At 40.6% G+C, this 22,631-nt stretch overlaps 1 protein-coding gene across 1 annotated transcript in view; it reads left to right on the top strand.

The window, feature by feature from the left end:
* PKD1 (polycystin 1, transient receptor potential channel interacting) overlaps window positions 1-18,097 on the top strand; it is a 113,111-nt gene extending 95,014 nt beyond the window's left edge. Inside the window, 12 exon segments of the mRNA XM_072416999.1 lie at window positions 82-200; window positions 1,617-1,825; window positions 2,206-2,400; window positions 2,493-2,632; window positions 3,125-3,246; window positions 4,985-5,111; window positions 5,195-5,320; window positions 7,071-7,245; window positions 7,426-7,713; window positions 8,620-8,754; window positions 9,510-9,824; window positions 9,934-18,097. Coding sequence (XP_072273100.1) covers window positions 82-200; window positions 1,617-1,825; window positions 2,206-2,400; window positions 2,493-2,632; window positions 3,125-3,246; window positions 4,985-5,111; window positions 5,195-5,320; window positions 7,071-7,245; window positions 7,426-7,713; window positions 8,620-8,754; window positions 9,510-9,824; window positions 9,934-10,575 — 2,593 coding nt within the window. The 3' untranslated portion in view covers window positions 10,576-18,097.
* The last annotated feature ends 4,534 nt before the right edge of the window (window positions 18,098-22,631 follow it).

Genomic DNA, 22,631 nt, shown 5'->3' with positions numbered 1-22,631 from the left:
GTATCTTATAAAGCAGTACATGTCTTATATGAAAAGAAGAGCCATTTCATTTTCCACTCACATTGCTGATTTCTTTGACAGATCAAACCCTTTTGCGGATAAAACAGAAACCATAATGCTGGATAAATTAAATGAAAAAGGTCAAACCTTAACTGGACCTCCCAGAGAAGTCAGCAAATCCATCAAGTCAAACAGGACAGGTAATTACTAATTTAAAATACAAAGGAAATTCCCATTAATTTTAGGTAAGCTGAAAACTGTATCACTTTGAAGCTCTTCGGGGCAGGGTCCACCCCTCCTCCTGTGTCACTGTCTGTGTGTCATTTGCAACCCCTATAATAATATGCTGATATTTTGTTTACTGTATAGGTCATTATCCATTTATAATATATAGTTACTCTATATGTACATTGGGGCAACCCTATTTACGTATTACAAATGCAGGTCTACAACATCATTGTTGTTCTGCTGCTCCTTATATTATTATTATTCAATAGGAATATTATAGTGCCAACATATTACACAGAGTAATACATTATAGTGGTTGCAAATGACAGATGCATACAGTGACACAAGAGGAGGAGAGGACCCTGCCCAGAAGAGCTTACAATCTAAGAGATATTGCAAGTCTTTATTCCCACTGGTTCATTAAATCGCTTCATGGAAGGGCCTTTCAACACATCAAAATTGTAACTGACCTATGTACTATATGTCCAAGGGCCATTTAAATCCCTATCCATACTCATATCAATATACATTTCAATGCAATTTAAAACTAAGACCCATGCTGTCACCTAGTTGCTACCTATCAATAGAGCACAGCAGTCCAATAGTAAATGTAGCACATTTAAGAGTCCAGTGCATTGCCTGTATGCAATGATGGTTCATTAGAAATAAATATTTTATGTTAAAGCGTACCTAAACTCAGTATTTTCACTTTACATAAAAGGGTAGACAACCGTTTTATGCAAAGTAAAAATTCTGTTTGTTTGTTTTTTAAGTGCCACACTCTTTTTTTTTTAATAAGAAAAGGGTGCAGCACCACCCCCTAATTCTCGATCGCCTAGGCGAATGAATGGGAGTGCAAAGCCTCCCGGGGTACCTACGTCACGCATCCCAGGAGGCTCTTGGGTGCTTCTTCTGCGCATCTTCGTCGTCAAGCGTTTACACCTATTGGTGTGATCACCTTATATCCGGACAGTAAAGGACAACCCAGGGCACCGGTTTGCATTAAAGTGTAGATCACGCAACCACACTCACACGTACCGTCCGAACAGTTGAAAGAAGAACCCTGAAGATCAGGGAAAGATGGGGGCCCCCGCCGTGCAGGCTCGGAGACAGATGCCGGGATGACGCAGGACTCGATGGAAGACACATCCAGGCCGGTTGACTGCGCTGCGGGATTGAAGGTAAGAGGATTTTTTTTACTTTTCGGTGTTTTTCAGTTTACTTCTTCTTTACGCTTTTGTTCGGAACAAAAAGAAATATAAGTCAATGGGAATGAAAATCAAGTCAGGTGCAGATAAAAAATTGAACTGCATTTGTGAATTAATTCTGAATGATCATACAAGTATTTCAAACTGATGCCATCATCATAAGACACCCTTCTTCTACAGTTATTACAGATGCCTTCCAGAGACGTGGAACCATGTTACCATCTTGGTGTACCCGGGTAGCTCATGTCCTCAGCTGCTTTCTCCTGCTCTGCTGTTTCGGGGTATCAGTGTGGATTGGGGTCGGCTTCACCTCCAGCATTGGCCTCATGTGGTTAATATCTGGAATATTCAGCTTTCTCTTCTCTTTCTTTGCACTGGAGCCTTTGAAGGTGAGAGATAAACAACATTTTAAAGCTTTGTTTTTAATATTACTTGTTTTTATGTTAGTGGATTAATTGGGAATATTGAAATATTAATTCATCTTTGCTTTTCTTCTGAATCATGCTGGTTGTACGGCAAGAGGCCTTCTATTTTACAGACCTAAATCAATCTCGCAGAACATGAGTGTCAGTAAAACAACTGGACAACCATTATAGCAATACGTCTTCTGGGTAACAAAGTTTTATACCCAATGCACCAGTATGACAGACAGGCAACTAAGATTTTCAGTATTGCAGTTAGCTCTTACCAGATGGTCTTGTTGGTTACTGCAGACAAAATCCTTTTCGGTATTCCCCCATCATAACATAATATTCTGAATTTATGACAGGTGTTGTCTGAAGCCCTGTACTTTGCATTGGTGGTAAAGCGTCTGCACCCCGAGGAGGAAGATACATTAGTGGAGTGCCCCCTTGTGGAGCAGGTCTCTGAAAGAATCACGAAAGTTCGGCCCCCGCAGGGATTTGCACTTTTTCAAGCCCGAGAGGAGGCGCGCAAGGTGAAACTGCTGCACAGGATGCTTAAGGTAACCAGATATGTTTCCTGTTTACACTCTAAACATTAAATAATTTGGAGAATTCACTGTCTAGTAACTAATACATATTTTACTCCTTACAGAACCTGGTGGTGTACATGCTCTTCTTTCTGGTAGTCCTTCTGACCAACTATGGAGATGCTTCTGTGAACTCCAGCACTTACCTACTGCAGCGCTCAGTCAGACAAGAGCTGGCGAGCCAGAGATTCCTGCAAATTAGGAGGTAATTCTTAGACATTATTAATCAACTAAATTATTTCAATATGAATAGTGATGGTAACTTGTATAAGAATTATATAAACTTCCTTGGGACAATGCATGGCAAAGCAATGTGTACTTTATGCCCACTTCCCAGCAGAGCAGATTCACCCTTCCTTTGCCCACCATCAATGCAGTTGGAACTTAACATGTATGGGGATTAACTCCCCTTCGTTTTGTGACAGTGTTGACCCAATAATCAAGAGTTTATTATTTCACATGCTTATTTATACCTGGAAATACTGGGTGTTTTGCTCCCTCCTGGTAACTGAACAGAGTAAATGAGAGTAAAGGAAAAAGTAAGTATATGCTCTAGTGAAAGGAAGGGCATAAAGTACTTGTAAAGGCAGCCTAATATTTAGAGTTAAGTGGCTGACTTCTTGGTGCTTTATTGACCATTGAATTGCTACTGTGTGTTATCCTGAATCAGCACATTAATTTTTTTATACATTTACAGATCTGAGGATTTTTGGGCATGGACATCTGATGTCTTGCTGCCATATCTGGGCAACATACAGAAGGGAAGCTACAGCAACTTACTGGGATCTGCTCGTTTACGTCAGATTCGACTGAAGAAAGGTGCGGTAACTTTTCTCTTGTTTTATACCATTCCTTTGTCTTGTTCCACAAGATAATTGATTCGTGAATTGGTTGCTGTGACCTGTACATGTCCTTTTCTTGTTACTAGTATGTTCTGCATGGTAGATATTTTACATAGATTAGGGAAAGTTTTAGACAAAATGCCCTCGTAAACAGATTGTAAGCTCTTCTGGGCAGGGTCCTCTCCTTCTCCTGTGTCACTGTCTGTATCTGTTTGTCCTTTGCAAACCCTTTTTAATGTACAGCGCTGTGTTGTTGTCGCTTTTTAAAACCTATTTTTTTTATTATTATTATTAATAATAATAATATTAATAGTAATAGTATTAATAATAATGGACTGCTCAGCATTCCAGCTCCCTACAATTCTGTCAACAGGGGCCCTGTAGAATTGCTATGTTTGCCCTACCCGAAAACCATCCCTCCTTGTGAATCTCCCATGGGTCATTAAGGCTTGTGTTCAGCCCTAAAACAAAAAGAAACCCTTCACCCATAGAACCAAAAGCCTACAGTTGATCAATAAAAAAAAGCAAAAGCCACTTATAACATTTTGTGCTTGCTCTTACAGATCCCCAAAGGCGGTTGGATACTTGCTGCATTACATTTCACAATGTTTCTTTTGTCCTTTAAATATTAGCAGCTGTTTTTATTTTGTGCTTTCAGAAACCCATCCAGCCCTTTTTTATTAAACAATCTACTGATTTAGGAGTACCTCCAGTAAAAGACTTTTCCATCATTTCCCAGCTCTAACAGTAAACAACATTTCTTTTGTGGAGGACACACTTCCATTGACAAAGAGTGCTTCGTATGTACTAAAGGGACCTTTAAGTGAACAGCTTCCCATTAAACTTTCTATATTTAACTAATTTTTATAGTTATACATGGAGTACTTATCTCTCTGATCACTTTTTCTCAATTGTAAATACATCCAGTTCACTGTTCCACATATCTGAGTTTTTTCTTCCACTCCTTCTTCTTAAATTCACTTTCTTTGTAACCTTTCAATTCCACAATATCTGCTTCTGTGAACTGGTACTCAAAACTGGCCTTCAACTAAAACATCCTACTAAAGCTTTGTATAGTGCAGCATTATACCTTTTCTGCCATATCTGACCACACATAAACTCGTGCAGCCATGGTTTTCTTGAGTTTAGAAGAGACAACTTAGGTGTTTTTATAATAAAATTGAATTGAGCAGCTCCAGCAGAATTAGCACCGCCACTCATCTGTGCTTTCCAGCAGTCCAGGATGTCCATTGTCATTATAAGGATAGAGAGCAAAGATACAAAAACATTCTTTTCCTGATTTCACCTAGAAGTAAAAAACCCGGAAACACTCAGCTCTTAACACTTCCAAGTTCAGAGCTATCAGATCCAACCACATCATCCATGTCGCTTCTACATGGGCAGTGTTATCACCAGTGCCTTTTAGATGGGCGCACCACCTGGCACTTTTCAGTAACCACCGGACTGTTTTTGACTGGTCACTGAAAGGTTGGGACACAATACACAGGCTGTCACCTACCTACAGCTTCCACCCACCTGGCTTAAAAAATGTCTGACAGGTACACTGCTGGGGGGGGTAGTGCAAGAGACCTTTAAAGTGTCCTGTCAATGTATATATACCTTTATCAGTACAATAAACTTATTAATAATTGAAAGATAAAATCTGAGAAAGACTTAATATGTTTAAAGCATATTTCTAATGTTCCTCCCTGCAGCATGCACACATGGGATTTGTCCAGAGGAGATCATGGCATTTGATGATGCAGGCTATGATGTCGGTTGGCTAAGCAACTCCTTCACCATTTCCCAGAATTGGTTGCATTCTCCACCTGATAATACAGGGTAGGTTAATGGTATTTTTAAGGTAATAATCATATATAAAATCAATAGTGAATAAAATGTCTTGTTTTTGTTCCATTCCTTAGGGCCTGGTACTGGGGCTACCTGTCCTTCTATGACAGTTCCGGGTATAATCAGCAACTGGGAGCTAGTTTGGAAGAGAACGAGGCAATCATAGAGAAACTTCAGCAACATAATTGGATTAATAACCTGTAAGTAGTATTCTTTGGTCCCTGTGAACAATTCAGGATGATGATTAAAACATTCCCCGTAATAAACCACAAACTTCCCTTGCTGTGTATACATCAGACATTGCAGTGCCAAAACTGCCATATAAATACTAAACTTAGCCAAAACATTAATTGACGCCACATGACCTCCGGCATGACACTGGCGCTGGAGGGTGTCTCAGAGATTAGAATTCTGGCCTTTGCAGCGCTGGGTCCCAGTTCGAATCTTGGCCATTATCTCCATGGAGTTTGCAGGTTCTCCCCATGTTATCGTGGGTTTACCCCGGCTACTCCGGTTTCTTCCCACATTCCAAAAATTTGCAGTGAGGTTAATTGGTTCCCCCAAAATTGACCTTAGACTGTATTAAAAACATATGACTATGGTAGGGACATTAGATTGTGAGCTCCTTTGAGGGACAGCTAGTGATAATAACATTGGACTTTGTGAAGCTTAGTAATATGTCCATGCTATATAAATACTTGTTAATAAATAATAATGATGAGCTTTGAAGGTGTCTTGTGTTATCTGGCGCCAAGACATTAGCAGCAGATGCATGAAGTCACAATGCTTCCACTGGCTCACTTTCCTCCCATCCTGTGCATCCTGCTGCCATTTATTTTCCAGATAAAGAACATACACAGCCACAGCCATCCACACATTCTAAAAAAAAACAGTTATGATTCATAATAGTAGGCCACCTTTATCCACCACTCCTTGATTCGATTCTAATGCTTAAAGCCTACCTAAACTAAACTCAAAAACTTCACTTTACATAAGAGGGTAGACAACCCTCTTAAATGTTAAGTAAAAATTCTGTTTGTTTAGTTTTTTTTTTTTTTTAATTGCAACACCTTTTTAAAAAAAAAAAAAAAAAAAAGTTAGTAAAAGAAAAAAGGCTGCAGCACCACCCCTTTATTCGCCTAGGTAATCAAGAATAAATGGGAGCTCAAAGCCTCCCGGGATACCTACGTCACGCATCGCGGGAGGCTCTTGGGTGCTCCTACTTTGCATTCCTAAGCATCTTGGGCATGTGCAGAAGGAGCCTTTTCGTGAGAAAAAAAAATTGCTGATCTCACAAATGGGCAGTAAGATCGGCAAGTTTTTTTTCCAACCCACCTACCCAAACGCGTGCCTGGGTCGGGTGACATAGGAAGAAGAGGCGGAGATGGCGGCCGGTGCCAGGATGACGCGGGACCCGATAGAAGACACCTCCGGACCAATCAACTGCGCTGCGGCATTGAAGGTAAGTGAATTTTTTTTTTGTTTTAGGCATTTTTAAGTTTAGTTCCTCTTTAAGTTCCCATTGTAGGCACTTTTGGCAGTAGACAGGGCTCAGCACGGGCTGGTTTGCAGCTACACAGCCCCATATGTAGCATGCTGCAATGCACTATGTGTTCTGACTTCTTTCTCTCATGGTCAGGATTCAGCTTTTTTAGCAATTGGTGCTACTGCTGTTCCTCTGTGGTATAGGACCAGATAGACTAGACCCCCACCCTTGCACATTAATGAGCTTTGGGTACCCATGCCCCTTTCACCAGTTCACTAGTTATCTTTCCTTGGATTGCTTTTGGTTTTAACCAACTGCTGCATACCAGGAACACCTCACAAGGCCATCACGCTCTGGTCCTTGTTACCCAAACTCACATTTTTTTCTGATTTCAACACATTACCTTTAAGAATTATTGTATGTTGGTAGGACATCTTTGTAATCAGCGTGTTGTGTTTCTGCAGGACAAGGGCACTGTTTGTTGAGTTTTCGTTGTACAGTCCCGGGGTTGATCTTTACTCCTCAGTGATGCTTCTTCTAGAGTTCCCCATGCCAGGCAGAACTCTCCCATCTGCTGACATCCGCGCCTTTCCATTATTGCGTCTGAGTAGTGGACCCCATCTTCTTCTGGTCATGATGGTACGTTACAGTAGTTTCCTCAGAATTTTTTTAAGCTGGTTGGGAAGTATGTGGATATACCAACATCTTAAACTTCGGTTTACCAAATTAAGAACACTGAATAATGAATTCTGATTGGTTGTTATAGTGATTTTTATGATTATCCTTTAGCTGAGGATTTTATTTTATTTTTCTTCACAGGTCTTCCTGATGATGTTTGTGGTGTACTTTGTCCTCTCTGAGTGTTTGGGTATAAGGAAGGAGGGGCGACAGTACTTCACTCACTTCTGGAACTACATCCAGTGGCTGATGACTGTATTGTCAGTGTGTACTGTGGTCGTGTACCTTAGTCGGGGTAGCCTGGCTGATGAACAGTGGGATCATTACCTGAAGGACAGAGCTGCATTCCTGAGTCTCCACCATGTGGCATTTCTAAGCTCTACTTTCCACAGCTTGTCTGCCTCGATCCTTTTCATTCTCACTATAAAGGTCAGTCTTCATTTCTAAAATGTTTCCTTTCTTTATGGAACATGTCCACTTTACCAGTCATCAATGTGGGCATCCAAAGAAGAATCCTCTCACTCTGCAGTCTAAAAGAGAAACGATTTGGTATACAGAGTACCACATGACTAGTGATTATGATAATTATTAGGGCCATTTAGTTTGTTAGTTATTGGGACAATTCACTAAAGCGGTGGTCTTTGAACTGCTGCCTATGGCATAGATGCAGCCTTCTACTTTCAATCACCCTGAGTCACTATTTCTACGTCTGACACCAAAAATGTGATAATATTCCTCACACTAATACCAGTGATGGGACTAATTCTTGCACTGATACCAATGATGGGACTCCCGCACTCATACCAGGGAGAAGACACTATTAATCCCACTATTATCAACTAAACGATATTATTCCTTCCACTGAGTACAATAACAAGGCACTGCATTCCTCTTCTGCCAACCCATCCAAGGAATTTTCTCCTCTGAATAGTCACAGAAAAATTGCCCTTTTAAAATGTGAAGAATTGTGAACTTGTCCTTTGGTTGGAAATGTTCAGGATCCCTTAGGTAGAGGATGAGGACTCCCTTGTTCAAATTTAGCTTTAAGTGCAACTGAAATCATTGATATAAACTAAAACAAGCTTCTCTGATAATTTGCCATATTGAAATAAAAACCCCTTGGAATGCCTTTCGATACGTGATACCGGAAGAAAACCCTTATCAGGCAGGCAGCTAAAATGGAAAAAACTATTGATAGACCATGGTCACCTTTCTGAAATTATAAATGCCATAGACATGTTGTAGTTAATTGTTTGCATAATAATGATACATCATCATATCTAAGCTTATTATGAAAAAGAATAAAAATGCTGTTACTTATTGTGCTTTTTCCAGGCCGCTCAGCAGCTCAGATTCATCCGAGAGTGGTCCATGTTTGGGAAGACATTGAGTCTGTCTATGAAGGAGCTGTGTGCTGCGGCCGGGGCAGTATTAGGACTGATACTGGTATACGCTCAACTAGGATTTCTGGTAAGTAACTAAAAAAATCCAATACAGGTATTTCCCGGATAACATATAAGATAGGGACTGTAGGTTTGTTCTTAAGTTGAATTTGTATGTAAGTCGAAACAGGTACATTATTTTAATAAATGCAATTAGGACAGATGTTTGTCTTAACATAATATTAGGCATGGTGGTGTCAGTTACTGTAAAAAATCCTCACTGTGAGTTAATCACAAACAAAGAAAAAAATAAAATGTTTATGAAGCCTAGACATTTATTAACTTCTGGAGCAAACTACTTTGATATGCGAAAAGAAACAACTGCAAAGTTTGTCTTGGTCTTTAAAGAGTTACAAGATGTTACAGCTCAGCTCTTAAGATCACCCACAACCTCAGCTGTGTTTAGCAAAAGATTTCTTCTGCAAGTCATTTAAACCGCCCGCCTTCACCCATCAAGCTTCCATTTTGCACACGAGCTAGCAGGAAATCCCCTGTTCATATCTAGGAGTTGTCCGTATGTCAGATGTCCATAACTCGGGGACTACCTGTAAACGTTTCTCAGTCTAGTTCTCAGCAAAAACTGCAATATTTGCTGAACAGATTGGCTTAGAGCAATTTATACGATTCTGGATCTACCTAAAATATATATTTTTTTTTGCTTCTACTTATATAGTATGTCAAAATATTTTAGATACATTTTACAAAAGAATAATAAATGTTTGCTAAAATGTTCAAATAGTAATAATGTTCTCATATATTAATGCATTTGTTTTTCTCCTACAGCTTTTTTCCTCCTCCTGGGAGAATTTTCACAGTTTCGGCTCCAGCATTCTCTCACTTTTTGCGGTGGCTCGTGGTGCTTTCAGTCTGAAAATCCCTTTTCCGTATTCCTCCTGCATACAACGCCTTTACTTTGTGAGCTACCAAGTCCTAGAACTTTGGATTCTTGTGAGGTTCTTTGCAGCCGTCTTGGTCAACAGTTACCGTCAGGTTCGGCTGGACATGTTCAGACCGGCATTCGAGCTGCAGGATTATGAAATGGTGGAACTTTTTCTCAGGAGATTGCGGATATGGATGGGTGTCAGCAAAGTGAAAGAGGTACATAAAGCGAAGTATAATAAAATTACTTTGCGTTATCTGAAAACTCTTGATGACACCCAAGCTAATAAGGTCATAATTCTTAATTCTTTCCCATTTTGTCTTGCAGTTTCGTCACAAGGTGAGGTTTGAAGGTATGGAGCCTCTTCCTTCACGTTCCTCAAGCGATACAAAGTCACTTAGAGGTTCCACTCCCAGTGCCGCTTCTGACACCTCCTCTGCTTCATCCTTTTCCACCATCTCCAGCCAACTGGACACTTTAAGTGCCATGAGCACCAGGGAAAGAGCAGAGGTTGATGCTAATATGCAGAGATTGCTGCCTGTGCTGGAAACCCTGTTGTCTCAGTTTGATGTAGTCAACAACGCCACAGAAGAGGTCTATCAAATTGAGCGAAACCTAAAAGAAGTACGGGAAAGAATGGCCAGGAGAAGAAAACATATAAAATCTTCAACACAAAAATTATTATGCACCACAGAAGTGAGTACAGGTCTGAACCGGAGCTTCACCACAACACAGAGCAGAAGTTCTAAGTCAGAACCCTACCCCAGAGTCAGCAAGAACCCTCTGGCTCCACGACCATCCACAGTTTCTCAGGCACTAGATAACAGTGCAGCGAGCAAAGTCATCACAGTTGACAAGGTAGTGGCAGAAGAACCAGCACTCATCCCTATGCAGTTATCTATTTCTTCTCAGACCAAACGGAAAAAGTCCATGCGGGCCCACAACAGAGTTCACCCCAGTGTCAGTTAGTGGACAACCCTCAATGTGGGCTCTGAGCAGTTGATGACCCCTTTATGGAACTTTTTGCAGTGTTGGGATTACTTCTGGATATAACTCCAGTTATTGATTCTGTATCATCTGGAGAACAGGAATATTTTGTTTAGACTCTTGAATGGCTCTCTTGTTGTTGGCCCTTGCAGATTTAGGGCCATTGAACTAATCAGTGTTTCCAAGCTGGACATCAACAAACACGGTTTGCCTTCCTTGGTTCAGAAGCTTTGTGCCCTGGGGGCTCTCAAAGCTCTGAATCTCACCTTCCTTAAGCCCTGGTGGTTTAAAAGATTTACATGTATTCCAGTCTAAGCCCTAGCGGCTTGTAATGAAACCATGTTAAGGTGCCCTGGTGGCACTCGGCATGGAAGTGTGTATTACAGCCCTGGTGGCTTGTTCTTTGTCAATGGCAGCTGGCTGTCCAGGAACCTGTTTTGTTGATTCACTTTAGAGCTGGGAAACACTGATCTACAAGAAGCAGCCTGTAATATTGAAGCAATATGAAGGACCAAAGAAGTACGCTGATGTCCAGCCAGTGTCAGGAGAAGCTCCTTGCAACGTATTGATGGTGCTTTCAAAAGGGACCAGAGAATTTCAAAGGACATGCTGGTCAGTCCTGGAATAGTACAACAGTCCTTGAGGGTCCCTAGATTATTCAGGGTGCTGCAAGAGCTTCTAATTCCCTTTAGCACTGTAGCGATACTAAAGCCTGAGCATGTGGCCAGGTAAAAATAAAAAGGGAAGCAGAATTGTATTTGGCTGGGATATACATATATGCTTTTGAAAGGTGAGGTGAGGTAGACTCTCACTTAGCACTTAGAGGGCAAAAACTCTTTATGAAGAGAGACTGAAGCGGTTACATAGAGGAACTTGTAATGTGTGGATAAGATTTCACTGTTCTGATTGGCACAAGGTACCAAGGTTTGCTTGCCTTAATACTACATCTGAGTTTACAAGACACATCGTCAACCACGCAAGACCCGCTTATCCTCCTGATCTGCACTTGAGGGTCATTTTGTAACAGTTGCACCTTTGTCAAAAAGTATTTTTATTTCTTTATGTTGCAATGCAAGAAACCCCATCCTGGTGGGAATAACAGACAAAGCTCCTTTCAAGTATTAGTGTAAATGAACTAAATACTGTGTGCTTTCTGGTAAAAGAATGGAGAAAAATAAGTGGGTGTGTGGACTCTGTAGTCCATGAATTGTACAAGAAGTAGTGGTATGCTTGACCACAGGGAAGCAATTTTGGGCTCTGAGGTCAAATGCAGTTTGCCAAAAATTGATCACATGATCAGCTGCGCACTATTTTCCATTTTACTTCAGGACACAAAATGATGTTGACACTGTGTTATGTTATCTTTTATTTTTAATAATGAAGGCCTAAGAATGTTTTTTAAGGCCTAAAATGACCATATAACCTTAAAAGGGGAGAGTAACATCCCCCAAAATCAATGCATCAGACCAAAAAAAGCTCAGTGTACAACTTGCATTGATGGCAGTGGTACCATTTTATCATCCTTTTAATGGTACCATTAATATGCCTGCCTATGTCTGAATGTATTACTTATTACCACATATACTTGTTCCTTTTTTGTTTCAGCCGTTTGCATGGAGCGCCTCGCACTTTAACAAATGCTTTTTCACGTATAACTAGGCCAGAGGTATGCAAAAAATTAAAAAAAAATAGTATTTTTTGAGGTTCTTTAGTAGGAAATACCTCAGTGTTATAAAACCATCTCTCACTTTCAGGCAGGTTGGAATGTTCAGTAGGCCAAACATTTCATTAGCTGCAACTTAATAATTGAATGTTCCAGCAATGCAACAAATAAATAAAGAAAGTGATTGATATAGGAGGATAAGTAGGCCGGCACTGATAATACTCTGTAAGAGCAGATTTGCAGCCTGAAAATTGGGTCTGATTTATTAAAGCTCTCTAAGACAGATAGATCATGGGAAAACCTGGGGGATGCAGTAAACATAGAATGCATCTGAACACTTGCCAACTAATAGCAAATGATCAAGAAATCCATTCAAGGTTGGCTGGAATTATCCCTGGCTAAGGCCTCCAGAGAATTGATGTCCTGGGGTTCTGTCTAGATAAAGTGGTTCCTGCACTGCAGTATGGATATCCGGATGGCTAATTCTAGCACTATGAAACACAACAGCCACAATAAATGTCATGATTACTGATAAAGGAAGGTAATAATGATGTATAATCAATACTTAAATCTCACGACCACTTGCTCAACCAGCCACCATATATCTGGCAGTGTTCTCCCCAGCACCTTTTAGTTGGGCGTACCACCCGGAACTTTTCAGTAACCATCCGGCTGTTTTTGGGAGTTCATAATACAGGGGCTGCCACCCACCTACAATTTCTTCCCACCCAGTTTAAAAAAATTTGGGTATCAAATTCCTTTGAATTATTGCCGCCTCCTGCTTTGTGAATAATGTGGGGGAAGAACAAGCACTCATCCCCAATGATGTTGCATGAAACAAGAATGTTAAATTCCCATGAAAGTGGGAGATGGTTTTACCTATTACAAAGCTCAGCTAACATTTCCTTGTTGCCAACCTGCGTGACCTGGTCTCAGGCTGGAAATTTGTATATATTTGTAGTATTCGCTATATTTTCATAGCGTTGTAACCAATGAAGCAGTCATGTAGATAGAGGTACGGAGCACTATTATCCCTAGAGTTATTTAAATGATGTACTATGTGCTCTTGTATATATTTATAATGTATTATACCTGAATAGGGAAATCTGCATATTGGCTTAAAGGCACAGACTAGTACTAGTATTGCCATGGCAAGACTGGCTCCTCCTGTCTGGGTAATGTTTGCTTGGTGCTCTGGGTAGTGGTGCCATATAGTGGAGACATCATTGGCCTACATGGTAGCTGAACCAGTCCACCAGTATAGAAATGTAGCCTGCCGATTCACTAAATTGCTGCTCTTCCATTTTCTGCTTCGGCTTTTTAACTGTCATCTGCAGTCTTCTCCCCGGCTCCTTTTAGCCGGGCGCACCACCTGGCACATTTCAATAACCACCCGTTTGTTTTTGAGTGGTTACTGAAGAGCTAGGTCACAATACAGAGGCTTCCACCCGCCTATTATTTCTTCCCACCCTAGGTTGAACCCTGCATCTGCATTGTGTTTAATTGACAAAACCAATCTTCTGAACTGTAGGACAGATTTCACAAAAGACAATGTTAATGGGCCAATGTATTAGCCATTTTAGGTTTGGACCCCACAATGGCTTGTTAAAGTTCTCTGAGACCCTGATAGTTAGATTTCCACCCTTCTATCTTCTACCTTCTAGTTGTTTCCTGTGACCCATAAAACACTCAAATCTGTTTTGTCAAGATGGGCAATGATGACAAATTAAAGAAAAAGGGAACTCAGTGATCAGCCAGAGTTGTAGGGGGAGTAATGAGGAGATCCAGGGTAGGGATCCAGAGCTGAGAAGACCTAATGGAGGAGCAAACCCCGCCCTGACTACCCCTACCATTTGTGTAATGACGCTTTCCTTCCCTAGAGGAATCTAAATACTTTTTATTGGAGGTATCCACAGATTTCCTTTTTACCTATTTAAATTCAAGGGGTTTTGGCGTCGGGTGGTGGTTGAGTGTTTTATAGAGATGTAGCAGGGCAGTTTAGAGCAGTGGTCCCCAACCTTTTTGGACCCACAGACAAGTAAATTTACCAGCTCCAGACTGTGCATGCGCAGGGAGCCATGTGTCACTCAAAGAGGAAGAAAATTCCCCCTAAGGGATGTCATGATGCCAGAGACCTGCCAACTTTCCCATCACAGATCTGAGCCTGCAATGGGAGAGTGGGTGGGTTGTGTCCAAAGCCCGCCAGCCTGCGATCCATACAAGGGACATGGTCTGTGGCTCTGGACGGTGTGCCCTCCCAGCGGGAACCAGAGCCGCGGACCACCAAATTTTTCTTGTGGACCACCAAATGTTTCTCGTGGACCACCGGTTGGCGGCTGCTAGTTTAGAGGACCGTTTGTTATAAATATAATCCTCATATGAATCGAAAAGAAGTTTTGAAAATTGAAGACTCAGTTAATTTGACAAGCTAATATTTATCTACTGGTCTTTTGTTCACTTCCATAAAATCATCTTCTTTGGAGTTGTGTTCTCAGCCCTCTTTCTGTCCTCAGAGGTGGTAAATCCAATTGGAATTTGTGTCAAAGCAACAGTAAATACAATCCAACCAAAGCTCATCAAACTCATTCAACAGAAATGAGAAACCCTATTTGGACATAGAAATGTTGCAGAATACATAGAAGGATGTTGCAAAAGAAAGCAAATAGTATTTATTCTATAGAATGAGGGAAATGGTTTGGTCCAAAGTCAGCTAGAAGACTTTATATGGCAGGTGGACTTACTTAGAACAGTTCCTTGCTTTATAAGTATCAGAGATCTGGTCCTTGAAATTAAACTTCAGATACATTTATAGCCCTTTTAGACTAAAAAGAGCTTATGGGTTGCTCAGAGTTCCCAGAATATCGCTTTAGCAGTGTTTCTCAGCCATTCTGAGTTCCTCCTGAGATTGAGGGATTGAGATATTTGTACCTCTCAGGTCAGATTAAGTGACTCCAATGATCTTCTTGGCTGTAAGGTTGTTCCCAATGGCCAGCAATGTAAGAGGAATTTATCCCACTGGTCACCACACTAATATACTATGAGCTGTGGATATAATAATTATAGAAGGGGTTCCCCCATGTTAAAAAAGGTCAAGAAAAGCTGCTTTAGTATTTCATATTATGTGTTAGAATCTTGCAGGAACCTTAAAAACAGCTCAGCTTCCATCACTTACCTTATATCTGGCACTGTCCCATACAAAAGGTCCTCTGAGCTTCTTGAGCTAGCTGACAATCTTCCTCTAAACTTCTAGATGACATTCTTTTTCTGAGCTGAACGCCATCCCGTGCCATTTTGTATAAATTGGTCACAACACCCAATGAGGTTGAGCTGCAGCCACAATCTGATAACCAATGGCCAGAGCCACAAGTAGATCGCCTCCAGCACGCTATAGAAGACAGGAGGAGCCTGAAGCATGTACGCATAATGCAAACCAAATTATATAAGCTGCTTATTTAATATATTTGATACATTTTGCTTATTAATAATATTTCTTTTTATCTACTTCCATTTATTCTCAATGTGTTCACTTCGGATCATCTGTGCCCCTAAGCCTTGGCTATAAGTACAAAACATTTTCTATACGCTTAGAATATAGCCCGATGCCAATGTCATTTTTACACAAGCTGGGATATACATCTCATCTTTGCTGTTCTGTATTCAGAAGCTTATTCTTTTTTAATTCATGCATTACTATCTCTTCTGTTGTCTCCCCAGCACTGTCTGGTTAGTACTGTTATCATGTAATTGCATAAATCACACAAATTAAGGTATAGATTAACTCCATTAATGAAGGGCCCATTTACCCTGGGGTCATATAAAGCTCTATTATTGAGGAGGCCATTTACCCTGAGGTCATATAAAGCTCCATTATTGAAGGGCCCATTTACCCCACATTAGTATAAAGCTCCATTATTGAAGGACCCATTTACTCCAGGTTTAGTATAAAGCTCCAATATTGAAGGGCCCATTTACCCCCTGGTTAGTATAAAGCTCCACTAATGAAGAGCCCATTTACCGTGGGGTAGTATAAAGCTCCATTATTGAAGGGCCCATTTACCCCCTGGTTAGTATAAAGCTTCATTATTGAAAGGCCCATTTACCCTCTGGTTAAGTATAAAGCTCCAGTAATAGGAGCTCGTGTAGTGCTCCATTAATAGGAGCCCATTTACCCCAGGGTAATATAAAGCTCGAATAATGAACGGCCCGTTTACCCCAGGTTAGTATAAAGCTCCACTATTGAAGGGCCCATTTACCTTCTGGTTAGAGTTTATATGCAGTATAAAGCCTTTTACATTGCTATATAAGCTAATACATTCCCCCAGTTTTGTGAACCAAAAATATTATGCAAAAAAAAGCTTAAACCCATCAGTTCTTTATTTCCCCACTGCTTTTCCTAATGCTTGTTTTTATGTAAGAAATGAATCAGGTAAAAGTTGGATGAAAGGTTTAATGTATTAAAACACTTTTGATGGGTAAATAATACTTTAATATAGAAGTCTAAACATAAAACCAAAAAAAAGAGACAATTGAGGAAATAAGAGGAATAGAGAGATTTGGTTCTAATGGTCTCTCTGGACAGGTGAAGACATAAAATGAGAATTTAGCTAGATGAAAGCAAGCTTCTGATTGGATACTTTACCTATGTTCCCCCTCGCTTTTTTTATTTGCAAGTCTAGCAGGAATAACATTTTGTTATGTGAGAATCTATATACTACACTACAAGTAGCTAGGATTGCCATACAGCAATCATTTTTGGTTTTTCCAGACTAATAGTAGAGCAAAGAGAATATCTTGATTGCCACCTTCCTGGAAAACCAAAGCTCTATGCCTTTCCAAGACTAAGGCTAGGTACACATGTGCAATAATTGTCATTATCTTTCATGATCCTTTCCAATGACAAATGACTGCACGAAGCATGAACGAGTGCTGTACGACAGAGCGGCACGCCGCTGTGTTCCCTCCCCATCAATCAGAAGATGGACGTTGAGCACTGTACACACGCAAGATTCTCATCCGATATCAGCCCTGAGCCGATTATCAGATCTAAAGCATTGCACGTGTGTACCTAGCCTAAATTTGCTCAATCAAAGACTCACAAACAGCTCTCCAGTCTCTCATGTGTTCCCATTTTTTATTTTTCTCTAATCTCTAGTTCATATTTACCTAACAATCCAGACCAGAAGAAAACAAGAATCCCTTTCAGATTTATTACGATCCAGTATAATTCCTATTCTGCAATTATATTAAATATAAAAAGCACAGCTTGCAACCATTCTACCTGCAAACAGGTCCAAATCTTAAATTCATTCAAGTTTACAAATGTGTTTTATGTTTTGTCATGTTGCGTTAACAGTTGCTAGAACAACCGACAAACGCCATTGTATCAGTGGCTGCTTTAGATGTTCAATGTAAGACATTGCACTTAACCAAACTTCTGCTTGCTGGTAGTTCCCTGTGCGCAGGAGCTGGGACATTTATGCTTCTCTATGTATGATTTATTATTTATTGCAAGGTACGAAGTTTCTCTATGTTGCTATAGTCTGCTGGAAGCAATTCACAGATTGTATGGTGAAGATGAAGGAATGCTGAATGAAATAGGGATCTGGGTCACAAGTGCGCCTAAAATCTACAGCAAGCACTATTATTTTTTTTTTATGTCATAGAATCATAATGGCTGCCTTCAATTTTGTAAAGAATGATGACACCTTTAACAGGAAGTAGTGTTTGAAAGAGGAAATCTTGGCTTATCTCATAGGCTGCTTCATCACTATTGCCTTATGTTTGTTTAATTCGCAAAGCAACTTGTAAGACAAAGTCAGAATAAAAAATGACTGCACTATAGTTGTGTGTTGTCTTTCTTAAGGAAATACATGGAATGTTTTAGATATATATATAATGTCAGTATTGCATTCCAAGTATCAGGATACAAAGGTTTTCTTCACTCCTTGACTCTTGCTTGTAACAATGGTGCCATATTTCAGGTCCTGAATGTGAAGTTGCCTAGTTAGCTCTTTCTAGTGTCTACTGAGATGGTTTGCAGACCCAGGTGGGCCACCCCAGGCTGTACAACACCTGCACTCAGGTATTATCCCAATCTCCAACAACTCTCTTGGTAGTGAAATCCAAATTTATCCCGCTTAGCCAGGTGCTCAAGAGTCACCTCCAAATCCTGGCCTGGTAGAAGAATAGATTGTCATAGCCAACCCTAAAACACTCTCGACATTAATCTCAAATAAAGAGCCGCAAACCTTGCATCCTTACCAGCTCCCCAAACCCAGTTGAAATAAGAGCTAGTGCTGACTATTTCCCCGATTCTACTTCAAAATAATAAAATAGCCCATACCAAACCATCAATGTGGTTATGGAGTACAAGTGACCATCTGGTTGCATCTACCGGATTCGCTCCTTGGATTTTATCATCACACCTGGGCTGGGCTCACAGCACTGATACATTATTGTACAACTACCATATTCTACAGACGTTATGACCACCAGAGCTGGACAAGAAAAGGAAGATATCTGGAACTACAGAATGTTGTCTTACTTTTTTTTTTTTTTTTACATTAAAAAGTAAGTTGATGGTATAGTGCTTTGACCTTAAAGGAATCCTGTGGGTTCCCAAATTCCAGCACAGGGTGCTGCCATCTTTCTTCTCTTCCAGGTGATCTATGGCCATACTGATTGGCTGGGCCGGGATGACATAACTCCCGCATGCTGGGATTCTCTGGCAATCAAAGCTGAAACTGAGCAGGTGCAGCTTTGATTTCAGAAACCGGGAGCAATCAGGCATTATTGCAGAAGTGACATTGTCTGTTTCTTTCTGCAATACCGACCTGATGATAGAAACTTAAAAGTAAAACTTTGGTTCCACATTAAGGAAAGAAGAAGATGGCACCCTGGATTATGAAAAATAGGACTGCAGTGAATGGTAGCTTCTGTATTCTTATTGTCTCCATCTAAAATCTATCCTTTAATCTAAATCTAATAATAGAAACTGGAAGCAAAAATCTCCTTCTAGGTAATCTGTTAGGTTACATAGAAGGGAGCTGCTATGGTGGTATTATCTTTACAGGTGGAAGGCCTATTATTATTCAAGAAAGAATATGAATATAAAAAAGACATGGCAGCTTCCATATCATCACCTAAACTGGGGCCGCCAAGCTTTGACGGCCCTACGCGTAGGTGCGAAATTTGCGTAAGACCCAGTAGATGAATGCCTGCCAGCCCTACTGCACAGGTGGAAGAAACCAGAGTCCCGTGCCTGCGCAGTACAACCTGATTTTCTGCCCGCCATACTGCACATGCCTGGAATTCTGATTTCACACCTGCACAGGAAGATCAAATTTAATCACAGTCTCACCGTGCAGCAGAGCCCAATGTTTAATGTAGATCAAGCAGCAGCCGTGTAATACCTGTCTGGTTTACATGTTGGTCAAGCAATTCAATAAACTCCTGATATTACATTTTAATAAAACTTATAATGATTGTATTGTCAGACTGCAACCTGTGTAGTAAGCTTTAAAAATCTTGGTATGATAAGCTGCTTGCTATTGAGTCTCAACTTTACCATGGCAATGAAGTACTGGCCCTTTAAGGGTTCATACTTTGCCCATTTGGTGTATTATGCAGTGCCCTTCATTGTCAATTGGTGCCCACAATTCATTACCCCAATTCCCGTGTGTTGAAAATAACATTATGCACTACTGTGTTCTGCATTGGCCACAAATACATGCATGTTGTTTTCTATAAGGTATAAAACAATTGCCCAAATATATAGGTGTCATGTGACTAGCACAGCCTTTTCCTCCTGTGCTTCACTGATATGTTGAGGGTGTTGGAGGTTGTCACAGGTTTTAAAGAGCTGGGTTAGAATTTCTAACCCTTCCCCACCATTATTAAAAAATATGTTGGCAGAATTAGGGGAATCTCTGCAATATGGACACAAACAGTAAAAATCCATGACAGGTTGTAACCCTTCTCGGCTCTATCCATAAAAAGTAAAGCATAGGAATTGGGAAAGTTGTATGGTAGACAAAGCTTGAGGTAGGAGGGGAGGTTTCTGGAGGGCTTCAGCAATGCAGAGCGGGGTTTTGCACTTGGAAAAGGCAAAGGATTCAAAGGGGAGGTGGAACCCACAGAGCCAAGAAAACAAGCAGGGATAATTTTTTTAAGGCACATCGATTCCCGAATCTTACCTCCTGTGTCCAAAAGTAGCTAAAAGAACCAACCTGTGCAAAGTGACAAGTTCACTTTATATCAGTCTTCTTTAGGAGTGTAAACTTTCCTGTGTTGCCCTGATCTGCAAATGCAGGGTGTGAAAAATACATTACTACTTGGTATGGAGGAACTCTGAACCTTAAACTTTGCTTCCTGCAGTGCTTTGAGTGCTCATAATGCCCTGGTCAGGCATTGACATCCCCCCCACCTTTCCCAGTTTTTCCTGAGCGGTAAAAGAACCACCATTGATTGGTAAGGCCCAGTTGAAATTTCTTACATCTGAAAATGAGTCATTCCTACCTAATTACTTTGGTATCTCTAAAGCTATACAACAATGTGTGCACATGTGCAGATGGGGGGTTCTGATATCACTGCCCGCACATGTATTCAGGGTTCCATCTCTGTGTTGAAGCCAAGCTTTCCAACATTTGTTAGGTGTCCGGCCATGGTTGGTTTCATTACTTATAGATGGGCTATAAAGGAAACTTTTCCTGGGACAGATATCATGGCTGCTCTTACCAATTCTAATTCCAGAAATGACAACTTGCAGTCATTTTTACATTCTACCTTTATTACATTACCTAATACATAAACACTTGAAGAAAAGTTGAAGTAGTCATAAAGTTGAAGAAAACATGTCTGCGTTCAGATATACATTCTTGTTCTAGGTCAGTGACTCAAATCTTACTGAACTTAGCTGGTCGGTGTATTAACCAGACTACTGGCGTGTTCAGAAAATGACTTGCAATGACAGCTCTACCCCCCCATGTGGCTCCCAAGAAAAAAAGCTTCTCAGTTCTCATGTAAAAAGCAAAGCCCCAGAGAAAGCATGAGCTATGCAGGTAGTGCAGCTCCCAGTCAAGGAAGGAACAAAAAAAAAAAAGAAATCTTTCAGAATGTCGGACATCACAACCAAGATGGTGGCACCCTGCAGTACTCTCGGGGTTTTTACACATGTGTACAATACATTCAATGCAAATGTGCAATAGGAAAACTTTGTTAGAAGGAAAAGACTCATCAGGAAAGTTCAGATTCTATGGAGCCCTGTAAATAAGTTTTATCTAAAGATCACAAGACATTCTCATACATAGGTGTGGATCTAAACATGAATAAAATATAAGAAATGTGTAGTACTTTGCACACTCTTACCATCTTTGTCTGCTTAGCATTATTTTTAGTTATTAGGTGATAGAAATAAAATCGGACAAAAAAAGAAACAGACAGTGGAACCTGTAGTTCCCCATATCATTGGTTGTCAGTGGAAAAGGTAATACACAGTCAGTGGGAAGAATGCTCCACAGTGAAAAAGTTCATTGGTGCCCGGGAGGCAAAAAGGTACGCTTAGCAAGCTCTAGAGGAACTTTAAGATTGCACGGAACTTTGGTTGTGAAAGGAAGCTTTAAAGTTAACCTTTAGTCCCACTTTGAACATTGTTGATTAAGGTAGATGGCTATTGCAGAGAGACAGGCAATGTCCCATCTGCAATACCTGTGCTTACCTGCATGATCACCACTCGTCATCATTTTGCCGAGCTGCGCATGCTCAGCATTGGTTGCCAGGGAAACTGCAATCCCAGCTTCCCCTGCATATGCTGAGGATGAATAAACTCCTTGTGCACCCATGCAGGAGATACATTCTCACATCCAATCAAGATGGTCCAAGATCAGCTCCCAGAAGAAAAAAATGGCAGGAACATGGCAGTACCCTGTAACATAATAGGGTTCGGCAAGTATCGCGAGTTTAGTTCAACTTTAAGTTTGCATAAGGTTTGTAAACTGCTTTGCAAATACTACTTTATACATTCTTCTTTAAATTAGTATTTACAGTGAACTATGTAAGCTGGGCCTGAAAAGTTCAGAGCTCATTCACAGTAGGCCAAGTTCACATTTCCTATAGGAAGAAGTGTTTCTGTGTAGCTCCTGGTGGCTGATACCTTGCCAACCGCCCACACTGGTACGCTGGTTCCAATGAAGAGGACAGCAGCAGCGGGTACTGAACTGCTTGCTGAAGTCCCCATTTATACTCAATGAGATGCCACAGGTGAGACAAAGCAGCGTATCACCCGAGGAAACCATTCAGGAGTGTTAGGAAGCAGTAACTACGCCACAAACATTTAGTGTTGTGGCGTGTTACACAACGCATTTATTTTAATACTCTC

Source organism: Pyxicephalus adspersus, chromosome 7, assembly GCF_032062135.1.
Source record: "Pyxicephalus adspersus chromosome 7, UCB_Pads_2.0, whole genome shotgun sequence".
In the NCBI taxonomy this organism is placed as follows: domain Eukaryota; kingdom Metazoa; phylum Chordata; class Amphibia; order Anura; family Pyxicephalidae; genus Pyxicephalus; species Pyxicephalus adspersus.
Note: the sequence above shows the minus strand (reverse complement) of the source record. Positions and strands in the feature narration are given on the sequence as shown.